The sequence below is a fragment of the Stegodyphus dumicola genome, chromosome X1 (genome assembly GCF_044657685.1).
Source record: "Stegodyphus dumicola isolate Sdum_Otavi_A_Nest chromosome X1, ASM4465768v1".
Classification (NCBI taxonomy): domain Eukaryota; kingdom Metazoa; phylum Arthropoda; class Arachnida; order Araneae; family Eresidae; genus Stegodyphus; species Stegodyphus dumicola.
Genome location: NC_140780.1, coordinates 42,663,900 through 42,683,905, shown reverse-complemented (window position 1 = coordinate 42,683,905; position 20,006 = coordinate 42,663,900). Strand labels below are relative to the sequence as shown.

The 20,006-nt window shown below is 32.3% G+C and overlaps 1 protein-coding gene across 2 annotated transcripts in view; it reads right to left on the bottom strand.

Moving 5' to 3' along the window:
* Positions 1-20,006, bottom strand: part of LOC118182722 (synaptogenesis protein syg-2-like) — a 202,700-nt gene that overhangs the window by 35,982 nt on the left and 146,712 nt on the right. For both annotated transcript variants that reach the window (XM_085806987.1, XM_085806986.1), the window contains exons 4-6: positions 18,336-18,469; positions 14,568-14,781; positions 3,470-3,615 (exon numbers count right to left, since the gene is read on the bottom strand). In XM_085806987.1, coding sequence (XP_085663113.1) covers positions 3,470-3,615; positions 14,568-14,781; positions 18,336-18,469 — 494 coding nt within the window. The remainder of the gene's footprint in view (positions 1-3,469; positions 3,616-14,567; positions 14,782-18,335; positions 18,470-20,006) is intronic.

Genomic DNA, 20,006 nt, shown 5'->3' with positions numbered 1-20,006 from the left:
AAATAGCTCCTTGCAATAAAAAATTGCCAAAATGTCTGCAATAGAAAATGAATTATAATATTAAGAAAGGGAATGGAAACAGAATTATAATATTAATCCTGAACATTTGCATTAACATATTTTAAGTTATATAGGGTTACCTCACAGTGTAAAAACCAGGCATTCTACATGAAAGGGAATAATATTAGAATTCCAATGTTATTTGTATATGTTAATTGTATATGCTATATGCTACACAATGCTATTTGTATATGTAAGTATTATTGATAACATCGGTCATAAACAATGGTATGCTCTTTTTATTTCTTGAATCTTGAAATTGAAAGGTATGTAGTTTTTAAAATTTATCAATTCGGCAAGATAATGGCTTCGACTAAAAGACTAAAGACTTTAGGAGTCTCAGCAGAACATAGCTGTCATAGTCCTTCAAAACAAGGCCAGACTTTTTTTTAAGCTTGAATAAGTGCTTGCTGATCAAATTCGCCCTCCTGATGGAGAAGTGTTCGGTTAATAACAGGAATGTTTCACTAATGAAAGCAAATTATAATGACTTTTTCAAGACAGTTTTACATAACTGTGGAATAAAGACGTAAGAAATAATGTTTTTTTTAAGTTAATTCTCTATCACCTGAAAGGTTTTGAAAATCTTGAAATATCATTTTTGATTTAGAAATACTAACGCAATATTCGGTTAATCAACATTTTCGTTGCGCCTCTTGATAACGTTACGCACGAGACTTTGGTCTTAATCAACGAACGTGTTATTACCGTAAATCACATTTAAAATTATCCCATGTTGATTCGTAGATGAACAAGTGAAGAAAACCAACCAAGAAAGTATTCGATTATTGAAACAATAAGGATTTTTAATAATTTGATCACAACTTTATATTTTCTTTTCTTTTCATAAATTCTTTTGCGACATTTCTAAGAATATAAGAAGTTCACTCTTTCTAAGAGCATTCATTGACGGATATTTTCCATGCACTATAGTGTTTGCAATTTGTTTTTACGGATTATAATTAAATTAAAACATTTTTGCACAAACCCTTATCATTACCATACAACATAATTTCTCTGAGCATTACAATTTTCTCTCACATTGAGCATTTTCATTTTCAGGCAGAATAATATAATATAACTTACTTCGAGGTTGTACTCTCAAAATACACATTTTTTAAATCAACATCTCATTATTTTCGATCCATCGTTGTTTAAAAGCATTAAATGTTCATAAAATAACTTACCTGCTCTATAAGTATTCAAACTCAGGAAAAAACAAGATTCGAATGAAGCAAATGATAACGTCTTGAATCATTCTACATATAAAATTAGTTAAATCAGAGAGGCCTCATTACTTACCTTTAAAATCTCTTAATGAAGCAGTAGATACATTCCACTTTGGATAAAAATTACCCGTAATTTTTTAATGGTAAGAATCAAATAAAAATTTTACATCATAAAATAAATAATATAAAATTAAAGGACATTTGCAAAATGTTATATGGAATTATCTGTGAGTACACTTAGGTTGTAAGTGATAAGTATGCCCTGTTTGAATCCCAACAAAGAGAAAATAATGTTTCATGTTACTTGCTTCCAAAAATAACTTAATGTCATACCTCTCTTCATTTAACTTTTAAGTGAAATAGGATGTAAGGAAGTATCGCACTCCGTGCATGCTCTTGTGGTTAAGTGGTTAACTCGTCATCCATGTTAGAGCAAGGTTCAAGTTTTTTCTCCTGAAACCCTAATCCTCTCTACGTAATAAGTTTGAATAAATTCTAAAACAATGAATATACTATCAGTAATTTCTATAAGTGAATAATATACCTCCAGAAATATGTGTATAAATTTTATCTCTGGCGTATGGTATTTTACTGCTTACCATTAACTTACCATTAACTTTACACTTATTAGTTCATTAGTTTATGACGCATATAATTATTTATCAGAAAAGTTAAATAATAAAGATGTTTCTGAAATTATTTATTGCATAACTATCTAAACGAATGAAAAGCAATTGCATCCCTTTAGTTGTATTTTCCTTCTTCAATAACTTCAAGTTAATATCCCGTTTGTGATTTTTCCTTCAAAACATTTCTTTGCGACAATATAATATATAATTCAAGTAAAATAGGCGCAATCCAAAAAAGCATTTTGATTGCCTATTTTTATAATGGTTAATGCATCATAATAAAACATGCCATTTGCAGTTTGAATAAAAAAAAGCTGGGATAAAATGAACTTAAGTGCAAAAAAATTTTTTTTGGTTAAGATTTCATATCAAATCTCAATCTCATACTCAGCAATATCATCTTAAGGATTAAATTAACTTCTACTCTTATTTCGAATTTACTGGGGGATGCGAGTAATTTATAGTCATAGTAGTAATTTTGATCAAACTAAAAGTATATCTCTTAGTTATAAAACGCATTATAAATAAAAGAATTTCTGAGACTCGAAATGAAAATAAATATGACTGTTGAAAATGCTCTGTAATATCAGTTTGTTATTTATGTTTTATTCCTATCCCTAGAAAGACTGAAATTACAATAGTTTTTAATTCTTTGAGGAATGAAACGAAGTTAAAAAAAAACTGAAAGCATAAAATAGCGCCCTCCCCCTTAAATACAATTCTTAATACGAAGCTTCTCCAAGACAGGTTCACGGCCCATATCAAAGAATCGCCAAATAAAAGACAGCTTGCTACATAAACAGAAAATATTTGCAAGAAGTAATATTTTGGAACCTATTGTACGAAAATATAACTAAAAGAGTAATGAAAGTTTGAAAATATGATTTTTTAAAGATAATTAGTTTACTTTAAAATGCAATTAATTCGGCAAAATCAAGCAAAGGAAAAACTAAATATTCCCAAATGACTTTCAAAAATTTGTCAAAAGGGCGCAGAAATAAGACATTATACTATGTTCAAAATATCTCTATGCTTGGTCTAAATAATTTCCGAATTCTAATCCAGTGTAGGAGTTTGTTCTTTTAATATCTCTAATGCTCACTGTAACTTCTGTTACCCTCATCTTTTGTGTACAATTTAAAAGACCTAATTTATTTTTCAAAGCAAAATTATGTGAATCTTATTGTCTTATCTGCTATTATTATTTTATTTTTATTATTAATATAACTTTTATTTTTAATTTAATTTAATTTTTTGCCTCTTATATTTCGATAAAGCACCATTTAAAGCAATGGAAACACACATTCTGTAGTCATACTTCCATTTCTTCTCCTTTCTTTGCGGCACCATTTACTTTAGTAGTTTTTTCATAACTTATCACATCTACTAAAAATACGTTTGAGCTTAAATAGTCCTAAAAAGAAGATATACATTTATACTACAGTAAACATTTCAGAAGAGACATAACGAGTCACATTAGTAACCGCATATGTTATGCAAGAAATATTCAAGTTTTTTAATGCATAAGACAAGATAAAATGCAAAGCTTACCTCATTGTCATTGACAAACCACTGTAGTTGGGCAGGTTCCAAAGACCTGGCAGAAGAGCAGTTTACATCTACTGTGTCGCCTACATAGTATCGAGAAACGCTTCCTGTAATACTGGGTCCTTCAAGTCCTGGGGGAACGTGAGGCACTAAACAAAAAAGAACATTTCATGGAGTACAACACAGAAGCTCTGACACTGGAGAAAAAAATATATCCTCTTTTAATATGCAATGTAATGAGCTTTCACGGAGGGAAATTATTAAGAGATGTTACTTTAGATATCTAAAATGTTAAAGTGTTTTTTCTATTTTCAATTTTTAGATTTTTAAGACAAAGTTGACTTCCGAGTTTATAATTTTGATTCGAAAAAAATTTCCAGGTAACATTAAATTTAACGTATTTCTGTATATTGATTGCTCAGTTTCTTAAGTGGATCTTAGAACTACGGAAGAAGGACGGAGAAGCATTAGCGCACAGAAAAGTGATTTTTGAAAGAGAGATTATAAAAAAATGATAATGAAAAGTGATTATGAAAAGTGATTATGAAAAAATTATTATGGAAAATGATTATGAAAAGTGATTATGAAAAAATAATAAGAATGCGATTCTTTCACATTCTTATTATTTTTTCATAATATCTAATGTCTTCAGCTACTGTTACATAGTTAAGATTAAAACAAAGGATTTAACGATTACTATTATTTCCATTCATGCAGGAATATGTCTCATACTAAAACCATTCCTTAGATATTGATAAGACTTTGCTTTCTCTATTATAAGACAATTTTAATGAGACAAAAAATGCATTAACGATTATTGATAAAAGCATGAAAGGTTTCGTCAACTAACTGGAATTTCAGAATGACAATTATTAGCATACTGCTGATCTATTTTAATTAAGTACTTGGTTAAAAACAGCTGGCTCACGTCTGGATAATTGTGCTCTTTGGGACTAGACTGGTTTATTTGTTTACGACAAAGTTATCTTCCTAAACGGAGAGTTGCCTTCGTAGAAGAAGGAAGGAAATTAGAAAAGAACTAAACCGTTCCAAGGAAACTATTCTCATATTATCCTTACACTTGGAAGTACTGATATGAACCTGGGGCGAACTATCTGTGCTCAGGGATGTTTTTCGTTCAGCGACAGGACGGCCACATTCCCTGTGAAAACCTTTCAATTTTCTGCAATTTTCTAAACATAAGATTACACTTAAGAACTTATTAATACCACAAGTTTTGAAGCAAACAGTTACTGTGATCTAAAGATATTACTTATTACACCTCAGAATAATGCACAATGTAGTATATAGCCTCGAAGCATGACTGGTCATAAGCAACGTTCTTAGCTTTAAATTCTTTTAATGTTTAAGGCCCACCAGCGGCCGAACGGTAAAGACGCTGAACACTGGTAGTTCGGTCCGAGGTTCGAATCCCGCGAACGGGCTGGCTGCATGGGCGTTTTCGTGGTTTTCCCCCTGTGTAACGTGTATACGAACCAGTTTCCTTTAGAAGGTCCTCCACGAAGGCATCCCTCCCTTTAGGCAGATAGCCCTTGTGTGCTTTGATTAAATAATCCAATCCAATCTTTTAATTTTTAACCGTGCCACCAACATACCCTTTACAGAACTAAAGAGAATACTGTTTGGTTTGATTTATTTGATAATAGCAAAGCACTCGAGGACTATCTGCCTAAGGAAAGGGATCTTTCGTGGAGGACTTTGCGAAAAATATATAATTTACTTAACAGTTATTTTACTTTGAAGCAGCTTTTCTTATCGTTCTTGCTTTCAGTTCAAACTTTCTTGCCAGAATGTAAATGAGCTAGCCCGCGTATATTCTAATGAAGTAGAAAGAAGTTAGTATTTAAGAGAAGATTTTGGAAGGTGAATTCAGAGCGTGTTTTACCTCCATGAAAGTCACGTTGTTATTTTGATTTCTCTAGCTATTAGATTTCTGTGGCATTGAACGCTTTTTGCCGTTAGGCTTGTTTACGCCGACTTTTAGACGTCAGAGCCAACCTGCGAGTAATTAACCTCTGAAGCCGTTCCGCTAAATTTAACATTCATTTAATTTTAAGTTAGTATTACCTTTGGAGTGTTGACTTTTGAAAGCATGAATTGGTACCATCTGTGAGCTTCAGTCTGAGTTAGCATTCTTTACATCTTTCTCCTGATTATGTCGCTCTTTAAGACTTAAGGAATAATTCCTTAAGCTGTCTTCTGATGTTTAGTTCAGCTTGTAATACCAAAGCAAACGAGATGTTATAACTTTCTAAGGAAATGGCCCCCATTTCACATATTTATAAGATGCAGAAATGAAAAGAGCAAATGTAGTTGAACACTGAATTGAAAAGAAAACTTACTCTATGCCAGTTTATTTTGAAGCTGCGATAACTTTTGACTGTGCCAAAATGAGAATAGTACTTAAAATATATGGCTAACCAATTAGCTTTTCCCTTTTACTTTTCTATTGGGTTGTTCGGAAAGTAATTTCGTTTTTTTTTTTGGGGGGGGGGAACATGAAAGGCAATTTTCGTATAATGAATAAATATTTTATTAAATTATATATTGGCCATTCTGGTCCAACCCCTTTTGCCATCTTTCTGGCAGTAACATGATTCCCCGCTCATAAAAGTTTGGGTCCTTGCTGTGAAAAAACTGATTCAGGTGATGTTTGACATCTTCATTTGAGGTAAAGGTTTTACCATCCAAAAAATTGTGCAGGGACCGAAACAAATAATAATCGGAAGGCGACAGATCTGGAGAATATGGTGGGTGTTGCAGTATGTCCCATTCAAGCTGTAAAAGCTTTTGGCGAGTGACCAAACTTGTATGAGGTCTCATATTATCCTAGTGGAACACTACACCCTTCCTGTTGGTTAATTCTGGCCTCTTCTGTTTAAGTGCATCATTCAATTTGTCCAGCTGATGACAATAGACTTCCGAATTAATAGTTGTATTGTCCGGTAAAAGCTAAAAAAAAAAAGATTCCTTTGAAATCCCACCAAACGGACAGCATCACCTTTTTTTGGTGAATGTTGGCTTTTGAAACGCTTTGAGCCGGTTCATCTTTTCTGCTCCATGACCTCTTGCGTTTCACATTGTTGTATACGACCCATTTTTCGTCCCCAGTAATAATCCGCTTCGAAAATGGATCATTTTCCTGACGTTTGAGGAGGGAATTACACACGTCAACGCAACGACACAAATTTCGCTCCGTAAGAACATGGGGCACCCACACGTCGAGCTTCGAGGTTAAGCCCAGGCCTTTCAAGTGGCCATAAACAGTCGAATTCGACAAATTTAACCTCTCACCGATCTCTCGTGTGGTTATTCGCCGATTTGCATCAACTAATGCCTTTATCGCATCTTTGTCAGCTTCGACCGGCCTTCCAGACCGTGGTGCATCTTCGACATCAAAATTGCCGGATCGAAACTTTGCAAACCAGTTCTGGCACTGGCGTACTGTTAACACGCCTTCTCCATACACATCCGTCAATTTGTTTCTCGCTTGGACAGCATTTTTACCTTTTCTGAAGTAAAAAAGTAAAATATGACGAAAATGCTGCTTACTGCTCTCCATATTTAAAAGGGCACCAACCAAAAACTACTGCGTAGAATTAATAGAACTTTTTCACACACAAGCCTTGTAATATCAGCTCTCAAGACATATAATGGTTATGCGGCTTAAGTGTAAAGTTGGTTTCGAAAAAATGTAATTAAGTCCTCTGACGGGAAAAAGCGAAATTACTTTCCGAACAACCCAATACATATTGTTGCTTATGTCACCCGCCAGTCTCAAATGTATCTAAATGGTTAAGACCTACCTAAAGGATCTTCGACATCAAAATTGCCGGATCGAAACTTTGCAAACCAGTTCTGGCACTGGCGTACTGTTAACACGCCTTCTCCATACACATCCGTCAATTTTTTTCTCGCTTGGACAGCATTTTTACCTTTTCTGAAGTAAAAAAGTAAAATATGACGAAAATGCTGCTTACTGCTCTCCATATTTAAAAGGGCACCAACCAAAAACTACTACGTAGAATTAATAGAACTTTTTCACACACAAGCCTTGTAATATCAGCTCTCAAGACATATAATGGTTATGCGGCTTAAGTGTAAAGTTGGTTTCGAAAAAATGTAATTAAGTCCTCTGACGGGAAAAAGCGAAATTACTTTCCGAACAATCCAATACATATTGTTGCTTATGTCACCCGCCAGTCTCAAATTTATCTAAATGGTTAAGACCTACCTAAAGGATCTTCGACATCAAAATTGCCGGATCGAAACTTTGCAAACCAGTTCTGGCACTGGCGTACTGTTAACACGCCTTCTCCATACACATCCGTCAATTTTTTTCTCGCTTGGACAGCATTTTTACCTTTTCTGAAGTAAAAAAGTAAAATATGACGAAAATGCTGCTTACTGCTCTCCATATTTAAAAGGGCACCAACCAAAAACTACTACGTAGAATTAATAGAACTTTTTCACACACAAGCCTTGTAATATCAGCTCTCAAGACATATAATGGTTATGCGGCTTAAGTGTAAAGTTGGTTTCGAAAAAATGTAATTAAGTCCTCTGACGGGAAAAAGCGAAATTACTTTCCGAACAACCCAATACATATTGTTGCTTATGTCACCCGCCAGTCTCAAATGTATCTAAATGGTTAAGACCTACCTAAAGGAGTAAAGTAAAACTTTAAGAAATGGCGCATATATGACTGACACAGAAATATGCTTTAGCGTGACCATCGTACAACGAGGATTACTTCGCGAAACAAATGACAGCTAGCCAGAAAGAAGATGGTTGAGCAAATTAACCTAAAATTCACGTTAGTAATTTAGTTACGTTAATTTAGCGTTAGTCACGTTAGTGTAGGTGACAGTAAAGCTAAATATCCCATCTGAGTTCTGTTTCAGTGATTATGAATTGCATTTTAAAAATTTTCTTTAAGGTTATATATAATAAATTTCATTTTTCTTTTGAAAACTAAACGTGATGTTTTAAGCTATTTCAATTTCTTTATCAGCAATACTCGTCTAGATAATTTGCTAAATGACAAAAAGCCCCAATATTAGGAAACGCAGCCTAATTTCTAAGTTTACATCACGGAAAATAAGTCTTCATTCATAGCGGAGTATTCTCATTTAATAGGAATAGCTGTGTTAAAAATGCAGCTAAAATATTATAGGAAATTCCATAAGTCGGTTTGCGTTACTTTTTATTCAGTATTCAAAATTTGAAAACAAGCATTCATAGTTAAGACACAATAACACGCCGAATAAATACTAATTCAGAAGTCAAACAACAAAAATCAGCGTTATACCTACAAAATTTTCACAGGACTAGTTTCGATGGTTTTACCGAACCATCATCTTCAGCTGCAAAACCGCAAATGAACAAGATACGAAATAATGATTAGATAAGATAAGAAAGCCTGGACAAGAATAAGCAAGTGGCGCCATCTGTTGGCGAAACCAGAACTAAAACATAATTTCTCTAAAAGCCGAAGGCAAATTTGGATTGGAATTAGGATCGTTAACTAGAACAGAAAGATTTTTATGAATGTGAAATGCCTCTAGAAAATCCAGTTCTCCAATGGAAGATGTTTTTTGAATAATTTTGGCAGCAGAAAAATTGAAAGTGTGATTTTCGGACCAACAATGTTGGTCCCTGTGTTGTTCCCCAATGTTGGTCCCCAATGTTGGTGGACGATACTTTTACCCTGTTTGAAGGTAATAAAGATGATTTAAATAAAGTTCTTTCAACAATGAATTCTATTGATCCTGCTATTCAGTTCACTTTTGAACTTGAGACTTGCAATTCTCTTCCGTTTCTCGACATTCTGGTCACACGTAACACATCCAACTTCAGTACTACAGTTTACCGTAAACCTTCATCGGTTTGCCTTCCACCACACTTTAAATCATGTCATCCGACTAAACAAAAGTTAGCTTCATTTTATTCCTATGTTTTCCGTGCTCTTCAAGTTTGCTCCTCCAAACTAGCTCTTGATGAAGAACTAAATTATTTAAAAGCAATAGCTATTGACAGGGGCTTTTCACCCAACATTATTAATCAAGCAGTTAAAAAATTCTCATCTCAACACACTAAAAGCCACACTCTTATTTTAGGAGATTATAAAAATTCTGTTGTCATTCCCTTCTTTCCATCAATTAGCTATACAGTTGCACATATTTTGCAGAAATTTAACTTTCGGGTTGTTTTTTCTCCCATCAATAAAATTCCAACTTCTATACTCAAGGACCCCATTCCGGATATGAATTCCTGGGGTATTTATATGATTCCTTGCCAGTGTGGTTTAATTTACATTGGCCAAACTAAGAGAGCCTTAAAATTTCGCGTCAAAGAACATGAGGCATATGTTAGAAAAAAGGAAACACAGAGGTCTTCTGTTGCTCAACATTGTTGGTCTGAAAATCACACTTTCAATTTTTCTGCTGCCAAAATTATTCAAAAAACATCTTCCATTGGAGAACTGGATTTTCTAGAGGCATTTCACATTCATAAAAATCTTTCTGTTCTAGTTAACGATCCTAATTCCAATCCAAATTTGCCTTCGGCTTTTAGAGAAATTATGTTTTAGTTCTGGTTTCGCCAACAGATGGCGCCACTTGCTTATTCTTGTCCAGGCTTTCTTATCTTATCTAATCATTATTTCGTATCTTGTTCATTTGCGGTTTTGCAGCTGAAGATGATGGTTCGGTAAAACCATCGAAACTAGTCCTGTGAAAATTTTGTAGGTATAACGCTGATTTTTGTTGTTTGACTTCTGAAGCATTCATAGTTTAGGTAAATGAATTTTATTCCTGCATGCTTGAATGCCAAATTATTTTAAGTATTTAGTAGATTATTATAATTTTAAACCACCGTCTTGTAATTTTCTTGATTGTTTAAAATACTTAATAGCTTAAATTTTAAATTTTAACTCGCTGTTTTGTTATTTTCGAAATTGTTTAAAATAATACTAATAGCGTCTGTAAAACCTACTTTCTTGCAATCATGCATAGGGAACAGTAAAGTTAACCACTTGTGCTGGTAAGAGGACTCTGTACTTGACAAACCGATCTAAGCGAGTTTCAGCATAATGGCACTTAAAATTATTTCCGTAAAGTTTTAGGCAATGTGTGCCTGTTTAGCAAAGGCTATTTTCATAGGAGCCGTGAGGTTTAATTTAATAATAAATATCCGAAAAGAAGAAAGAGAACTCGCAATTCTCAGAATTAAATGAAACTTCAGCCTAAATTTCTAAGTAACAAAAACTTACATCATATAACAGCCTTCTTCAGTAGCCAGTGCCGGTTAGTCACGCGTACAAAGCTATTAGCCAAAAATTTTATCTCTGAATTCAACTGCGCATTTTTTAGTCACTCTTTTTATTTTTTAAAAACACTTAATTCTGAAAGAGAGTTTTTTCAAGAAAATTAATTTTAGGGATTAAAATAATAAAATTAAGCATGAAAAATTTCCTGCAAAAAAGCAGATTTTTCTCTATTTTGTTCAAGGTTATGGTTATTTCTCATAAATTTGTTTATCATTAATAGTCTATTTTAATATAAAATTGTTCGAAACATGAAAGAGTGATATTGGGTAAATTGAAGGAATTTTCATTTGTCACAATTTAAATATATTTTGAAATAAAATTTCTGAAAATTTTCAAAAGCTTGCTTCGAATAACCTTCATGAATATTTCTTCGTCTACAGTGTTATATGAAGAAGAAATTTTTTCTTATATTTTACAAATGCATATGAATAAAACTCTGCCGCTTAATCGAGACCGTTATCTACGAAATATATTTTCCGCAGTGAAGGCAATGCCCGCTAAGGATCGACGGTTTAAATCCCTGAACACAAGTAATTCGACTCGGGTATAAGCTTAGCAAACAGACTGGTTGCGTGGATGTCTTCATGCATAATTTGTAACTTGGATATTAACTGGTTTCATTAGCAAGAATTTTCACGAAGCCATCCTCCATGAGGGATCTCTTAGAGATATAGTCCAAATATACTTTAACATAATCCAGATAAACCCATCTAGTCCACTGTTGGGAATGGAGAAAATGTGCCTCATGCAAACACATGTGTGAAGGGTTAAATTACGATAAACATAAATTATTGGACGCGTTCCAGAAGGGTGTGTTTTATATATTTCTTATTTGTATAATAAATGTCATCTGTCAGTTCTAAGCAAACGTGTCGAAACTTGCAAGAACTTAGAGCAAAAAATTTTAATTGGTATATCAGTAGATTATTTTTAAGCCATTTCTGTAAAACCCTGAAGGATAACTTTGATAACTGTCACTGCTTTTTAATATTCCATTTTAAAAATAAAGTTAAGTCCTTTTTAGTAAGCCCTCAGTTTCAGTAATATAGTTACGTATTATTTCGGATTGGGAAGCATATTACAACACTGTACTTAACGGAATTTTTGTCTTCCCTACTGCGTTCCTCCCTGGTATAACTGGTTGGAAAACCGGCTAGTAGTCGAAAGTTTCGAAGCCAAAGTATAGCTAGTTTTTCACGTCTACTATTCCAAATAATATAATACCACTATAGACTAATTTATGTTTAAAAACCAGAAGACCATACTTTTCGCTTAGGTTTCTGAATTATTTTTACCTACGGATTATACGTGTTTTCCGACTTAGCATACCGTAAAATAAAAATGCATTAAAATAAATAAAGTATAAAATAAAAAAGCGCAACAAATAAATAATGAGGCAATCTCAACTAATTTTTTTCTCAGGTTGCATTATTATCAAATCTCTCTACCAATAATTTTCTCGCGACAGAGATTGCATAGATTAATTTTTTTCTCTTCTTCTTAAAAGAGGTTGCCAACACGAAGCTCTAAACATCATGAAATTTAATGATGGGAAAATCCTCTTTTTTTACAACGATAATGCTTCATTTTTACCACACTCTAATTACGATGTTATGCGCTACTTAAATAGGCAACGGATGTTTATTTAATAACTCTTTCAGCTTCTCATTTTCTTTGCTTTTTTTTTTTTGCAAAGCACAAATATGTTATATTAAAAAAGAAATCTTATTTACTTTTGTTGAGCTCCTGTTACTTTATCTCTAATTGAATAATGCGAGTTCTTAAGACAATATTAATTAAGTAACGTTCTCATAATTTCTTAAAATGTTGTACGTAGTAGAACGCTGATTCTTTAAAAAAATAATTTTGCTTTGTATATCAGGAAAAGTGTGGATCATTTTAACGGCAAGCATATTTCTTAGATTAAAGACTGATACGTTAAAATGTATAACTCGTGTCTAAGTCTTCTAGAGAGCGGACTACTAGATAAAATATATACTTCATTAAGATTTAATATTTACGAAATTGTAAAAATTCACTAATTTTTCGGATAAGCATAATAATTATAAGATAATAGCATTATTTATATTTTATACAAATAAAAAATGAAGTCATGTATAGTTATGTTCTGACTTACTGAAACTCGCATTGGTTGAAAAGTGGAAAATATTAACTTTCAAATTAACCAAAGTCTAAAAATTCATTTTTTTAGAACTTAATGTGTATGAGACCCTTTAATTCAGTTTATTAAATAGTATGACCATAGCCGATTTGCAGCGAGTGATGTGTAGAAATTTAGCTGTCTTTAGGATCACTTCTGACTGACTTTCAAGGGTTGTACACAGGTCTAAGGACTGTCACTTTAATTAAAACCACTCTGTGTATTATTATTTATTATTTATTTAGAAGTCGTTACCGTTTTTTGTCAGATATATTGTTGTTTAATGGTTAATGTTCAAAATACCTTACAACGATAGATAACTCTTCGTAAGTTTAACATAGTAGTTCATATTGTTTTCGGCTTAGATTTTAGATGATTGTATTATCTGGGACTCCGAAATATTCATCATGAATATCAGCAAATCTCAGTCACTAGCAGTAGCTGAATGAAACTCATTCAATTCTAAGGTTTAAAAGATTATTGGAGTAACATTCTATTGTAGCATTTCGCCTCTTAATGAGACTTATCTGTCTCTATGCTCATTTGTTCCATATAGTACTGAAATGTTTTCTTGCTTGCTCTTTTAGAAATCTCTGGACAACGAATAAAGGTACCATGCCCACTCATATTCTATTCTGCACTCAGCTTTTCGAATTATTCACATGAAAAAAAAATTTACATCAGAAAGCAAACGGTACAGCTGCCAACCACATGGAATATAAAAATAAATAAAAAAATTGGTAAAATTTAGAGTGATTTAATTCAAGTAATAAGAGTTTAAAAGTATGTTACAAAGATCGATTGCAATGTATGTGCTCGATTTCCAAAGACCATGTTTTCGGTAACAGTTTTACGTTATTAAACGCAAATAAGAATCTATGCTTGAATGTAGTCAAATTAAATTAATACTTATACAACTTATTATAATACTTTGTTATCTGCTGTTTATTACACTGTCAGGACTTATGTTTCTCTTGATTTGCTTTGGAAACATGATGTGTCCTGAATAGGAACAGGGAGCTTACTCAAGCTATGTTCAACAATGTGTGGAGTATACAACACAAGCAGGAAGGGTATACGAAACCCTTTATTTTCAATACTTTACAGGTACTCCCGAACTTCGGGATACAGAGACCAACCACTTGTGGTCTGAACGTAAGAATATAAAACTACTAACTAAAAGCTAACTTTGAATTAGTATACAAATGCCTAGCACTAAGACTGGCCTTTATTTAAAAGGGTACGTATGTAGTACCCCGAGCTGCTGAAACTACAATATGTTTTCAAATATCAAGAGGGCTAAACCTCTGGCCTTAAAGGCAACCAGCAACCGAATGAAAACTCGTAATACTGCAGTGGCAAGCGGCTTGCTTCCTAAATCTCCTTCTCTCTCTCTTAACTCTTGGCAAAAAGCCACAACTTAAATACTTGGGCGTTAGCAAGACAATTTGCATAAACAAATTAAAGCATTTAATTCTGGCCGGAAGTAGAAAATAAGAAGTGATAGTACAGTTTTAAAATAAAATAAACGTTAGTAAAACTTAGGATCCTTACAACAAAAACTATCATTAATAGATTAGAATACTTACCATGCTGAAATTCAGCTCCCGATATTCCATCAGTAACTATGAGCTCTCTGCTGCTTTTTGAATACACTAAAGATACAGACGCCGTGCACTGAATGCTAAGAGTTCCTTGCCTTAAATGACTGGGGTCTACGATGAAGACAAGACGAGATTCGCTAGTTTCCAGGTTATTTTGATTAATTTCTATAATCTTGTGTCGGACATAGGCTGCTGGTGCCTGAGAAGTAGATATCAAATAATTTTTATAAACTACAAACTCATTGATATTACTACATATGAATTCCTCAAATAGTTAAAATACTTATTAAATTAATTGCGACAGTAAACAAACTTATTAAGACTCAGTTACATAAAACTAAGTTTAATTAATCAAACTAAAATTTTCTTTGGGTGTTCCTTTTCTGTACCAACAACATTCTTCATTAGAAGGTAGAAAGTTATTAAAAACTGCTAAATTAAAAAAAATCATTTCAAATTATTGTTGGCGAAATAACAAGTTAAGTTAAAATCCTAATAAAATTTATTAGGTCACTCAGCAGCTGAAATTTTAGCACAAACTAAAGCGAAGACTTTTTACTTGAAACTATTTCAAAAATAAAGTTAATAAAATTTTCAAAACTAAATAGCTTCACGCCACAAACTGGATACCGTAGCACTGATTTGAGCAAATGTTGTGACACTGAGCCAAGAAATATAGAACAGGGTTTATCTAAACTATAAATAAAATTTACAAATATTTATGACAAAATTATCTGATGGAGAAATGGCATGTATTATAAATTCAGATATGCAAATCAATACAAACTGATGAATTAGTTACTTTATCTTAATAATAGTACTTAAAGTGCACTATTACTAAATTAATTGTAATTAATAACCAAGCAATAAAGAGTAAAATAATTTTAGTTATGAAATGGCATAAATTAATTTCAGAATTAAATATTATTTCCATTTACGAAAAAAAAGTATTTAAAAGTCATCTTTTTTTTTAATTAGTTTCTCACTACTGTAGTAAACCACAGTCTATGAAGCGTTCTAGCTTTATTCCATTTGTCCAAAAGCCTCAATTTACGTTTAGCGAGCAATTTTACCTTTCAAAAGCAATAAGCGTTCCTCTTGAAATAGAAACTAATCTCATTATGCTTCAGTATAACTTACAGTTAAGAAACTGCAATATTTAAACTTATTCTCGCGTAGCTAATGTTTTTATAAACTATCTGAAGTGGACAAACTGTCGTGACGGAAGTTAAGAAGACTGAGAAAAATGTAAAAACTAATTTAATTGTTAAGAAATTAACGTAATTATCACAGCAGAAAATGCCTTGTATTCACTCCAGATGCGAAGAAGGTTACATAAGAATCCATGCAGCTAACTCTTCATTTGACGCAACTAGAATAACAAGGCATCAGGTCACAAACTCTAGTGCGCTACAAATTTAGGGATTAGCGCCCTATGGCTGTTCAGATAATGGTGGAAATATTCTTGCAGAAAATATAATACTCTTGCTATTAGAAACAGTTTTCGACAAATAAGCCATGTTTTAAATAGAAACAAACTTACAGACTATAATTACTAATTCAGAAGTCAAACAACAAAAATCAGCGTTATATTTTCAAAATTTTCACAGGGCTAGTTTCGATGGTTTTACCGAACCACCATCCTCAGCTGCAAAACCGCAACAATATATATATATATATATATATATATATATATATATATATATATATATATATATATATATATATATATAATGGGCGCTAATATAATGGGGCTAAAAATATAATTATAAAAACATAATTTAGGGCGCTAATCCCTAAATTTTGAAAATATAACGCTGATTTTTGCTGTTTGACTTCTGAATTAGTATTTGTTCGGCGTTTTATTGTGTCTTAGATTATAACTTTAATAGTTTTAATAAAAAATAAAAAATAGAGCTAAAGGCATGAAGTTGCAAAAACATATTCTAAATTATGCATGTTAGGAAAATATAATAATTAATCTATGATACTAGACTAAAAACAATTGCAAATGTCTTTCTTTTTTTAAAGAATGGTAAATAATTAAAACAACTGTTCTTCATGCATTAAAAAATGAGAAGTACAGATATGAACTGTAGGTTTGAACGCAACATTATCTTTTATAATTTCTGTGGAAAAATTAGGTGGAATGTATGTTCAGCATAGTTTTGATCTGATATTTGAGATATAGATACATCTGATAATTTCAGTTAGCAGTTATATTTTTGAAATGTAATGCTTTCGTATTTTATTAATACAAGTTTAGAAGTTTGCGTGAAACACTTGGTGTGTAACATGTGGTTTCTTATCAAATAACAGTCCCTTCTAGTGGGACAAAAGGCAAAACATAAATACTAGCGAAAGAAATAGATTATTTTAAATCAAAGAATATGGCCTATATGTTTTCGAAGAGTTATATATTAAATGAACCCTTCCACAGAACTAGGCATCTGTTTAAAATTTTATGATTCACACATTTATAGTTACTTTCAACAGCACTACTACTGAATACGTCGACTTCATTTCTTAGTATAATAAATAAATACAAAATCTTAGCATTAACATTTTTTTCTGAAAAATGATGTTGCTAAAAGAAATCCCATTCTCTTCGTAAAAGACTATTTAACGTCTCTTTTGAAATATTACGTAATTATTTAAAAGATTATATGAATATCACTCTCAATTAAATGCTCAAAACAAAAGCATTTGCAAGTGAAGAAAAACCTCAAAAGGAACCATACATTATAATTTAATTAATAACAAGTTCTGAGGGGGGGAAATATGAACTAAGCAATTGGGTATCACGAAATAAGTATAATATTAATTTTTTTTCCATTAAATAAGTTTAATGGAAACATCGCTAATAATAACTATAAGAATAAATTTAAACGCTAATGTGTAAAATTTTATGATTTACACATTTATAGTTACTTCCAACAGCACTACTACTGAATACGTCGACTTCCTTCCTTAGTACAATAAATAAATACAAAATCTTAGCATTAACATTTTCTTCTGAAAAGCAATGTTGCTAAAAGAAATCCCATTCTCAACAATAAAAGACAAAAGAATTATAAAATCCTATATGAAAATAAAATTAAATTCAATATATATTGGTGAACTTTAATACATATCTAGTATTTTCGTTAACATTTTAAAATACATTACATATCCTTCAATTCTTTAAATTATATGATTCGAATTTTATTTCTCATGCTAATACAAAGTGAATTAATATGGTCTGTCAACAATAAAATGAAATATTGTTTTCAACTAATATATATCTTCCAAATATCTAATTAATTATATTTATGTACAAATAAATTAAGTTATAATTATAATCCAGCTGCCTTATGTATTTCAATAAACTGTTTATTGGTTTTTCAGATTCCAAATATTTGCGGAATAAAATGCTTTAATCCCATCTAAAATGTAAATATTAACTCTAATATACGGTACACATATCTCATCTGAGCTGCTTCACGCTCAGCATACTGCGGAAGACAGCATTCAGTACAAACAGGTAATATGAATGAGGCGAAATACTGCATTGCGCCTCTTGCATCCAAATTGTGCAATGCAAATAAATAGCTTTATGCACACACGTCCACAATAGAGTTTGCACAATAGGATTTCGCTCAATACGGCCTCTTCATTATGTCTAGTGTCGGAAGCGACCATTCAGTTAGTGCAAAATGGGATGATTCAGGTCTACTATTAGGGAATGAATTCAAGAGAGGAACAGAGGCTCACCTTGTCCCCGTTGATGTACCACGCCAATTCTGCCACTGGTTTGGATGGCCCGAAAATACACGTCACATTCACTTCCGATCCAATAGGGTATCTGTTCAGCACACCAAATAGCGTAGGGTCACCTTCAGGTATCACTGAGGCACAATTTTAAAACACTCATCTAGGTTATATGCAGACTGTACATGAAAATAATTAACTTAAGTGGAGTTAATAAAATACATTTTAAGTGCAATTCAGTTTTGATCTATCATTTCTCTCAAGACTTCGAAGTTAGATTAAACTCTGAACTCCGCACGATAATAAAAGTTTCTGATATATTTTCACGGTATTTTGAATTAGATATAGTTCATAATTCAGTTGTTATTTAATAAGAAACTAAATGAAAATGGAAGGTAATGGAATTAATGGGTTCCTCACGTATTTATCAGTTTCTCATAATTCTAAAATTTCCATTTGCAGCTTTCGTAATTTCCTTTCTTTCTATTATTTCGTATTAACTTCGTTTAATCTCTTTCAAATATATCTTTTATTTACGTAGTTAGAGCTCATTAACAACGGTGAATAATTCGAAGTTTTTCGGTAAACGTATACTATAAATAAAAGTTTTAGCTATTCTCTGTCGAACTGTATAGAAAAACCATCATCAAATACAAGTCGAGTTGTCAAATAAGGGGAAAGTTAAATTAAGAGATTATTGCATGATTTTTATTGATGTTATTTTAGCGCAAAAATAAAACGAACGTACATCTGCATATTCTGCCTACTATGATCAATAGTATTTTTTTAATTAAAGAAGGCATAGTTCTACAAGTTAAACATTATTACAATCCTGCAAATGTTAATTCGTTCAAAATTGAACCAAATATTTTATAACATATTTTGCATTCTTACATTACCTTCTCTTAATTGTTCTATTTGGAAATATTAAGAACTGCACAGAAATTCCAAGCAAGCATCTGTGCTGACGGATCTCTCTACAACTCATTCGGATTGATTTGAATCGGGAAACTATTATTCTCCAAATCTCCTCTTCAGCAACAGGATTTCCTAAGTTAGATATAGGAGCCCACTCTCCAAATTACTCGTATCCAGGTGAGCGTCCATCAAGTTCTCATATTCGAGTTCACGTTTTATCTAATATACATTTCTGATAATCCAGAACTTTTGTGACAACAGTAATTGCCTGATTTCCTATTATGCGGAAGACACAGCGATCCTCGTGAAATCTTTATATCTGAATTATTCTATCCAAAGACTCCAATATAAAATCAATGAAATTTTGTGCAGTAAATCGCGCGTCAATATCAAGGCGAGAAAACTGAAATCCTTCTCATCTAAAACAACATAAAGAAACATGCCTACGGGACATTCATGTTTTTGAACAAAATGTTCCCAGATTTCTCTCTGTCGAGTAATTAGGTGTAAAATTTAAGTACCGCCTCACTTGGATTCGGCACATTAAAAACTGTGTCGACAAAACTCTGGGCATTTTATGAGGCTCAATATCCTCCTAAAAACAATTTTCCATTGAACCTAAGACGGAAAAGGGAGGAAATTCTGTTTCTTAGTATTTCAGCCAATTTTTTATAAACGTTCCTAGCTTGGTGAACTGTTTCACCTAAAGACATTTAAAATTACGAAGCTCGGGAAACAAGATACTTCACTTCCTCA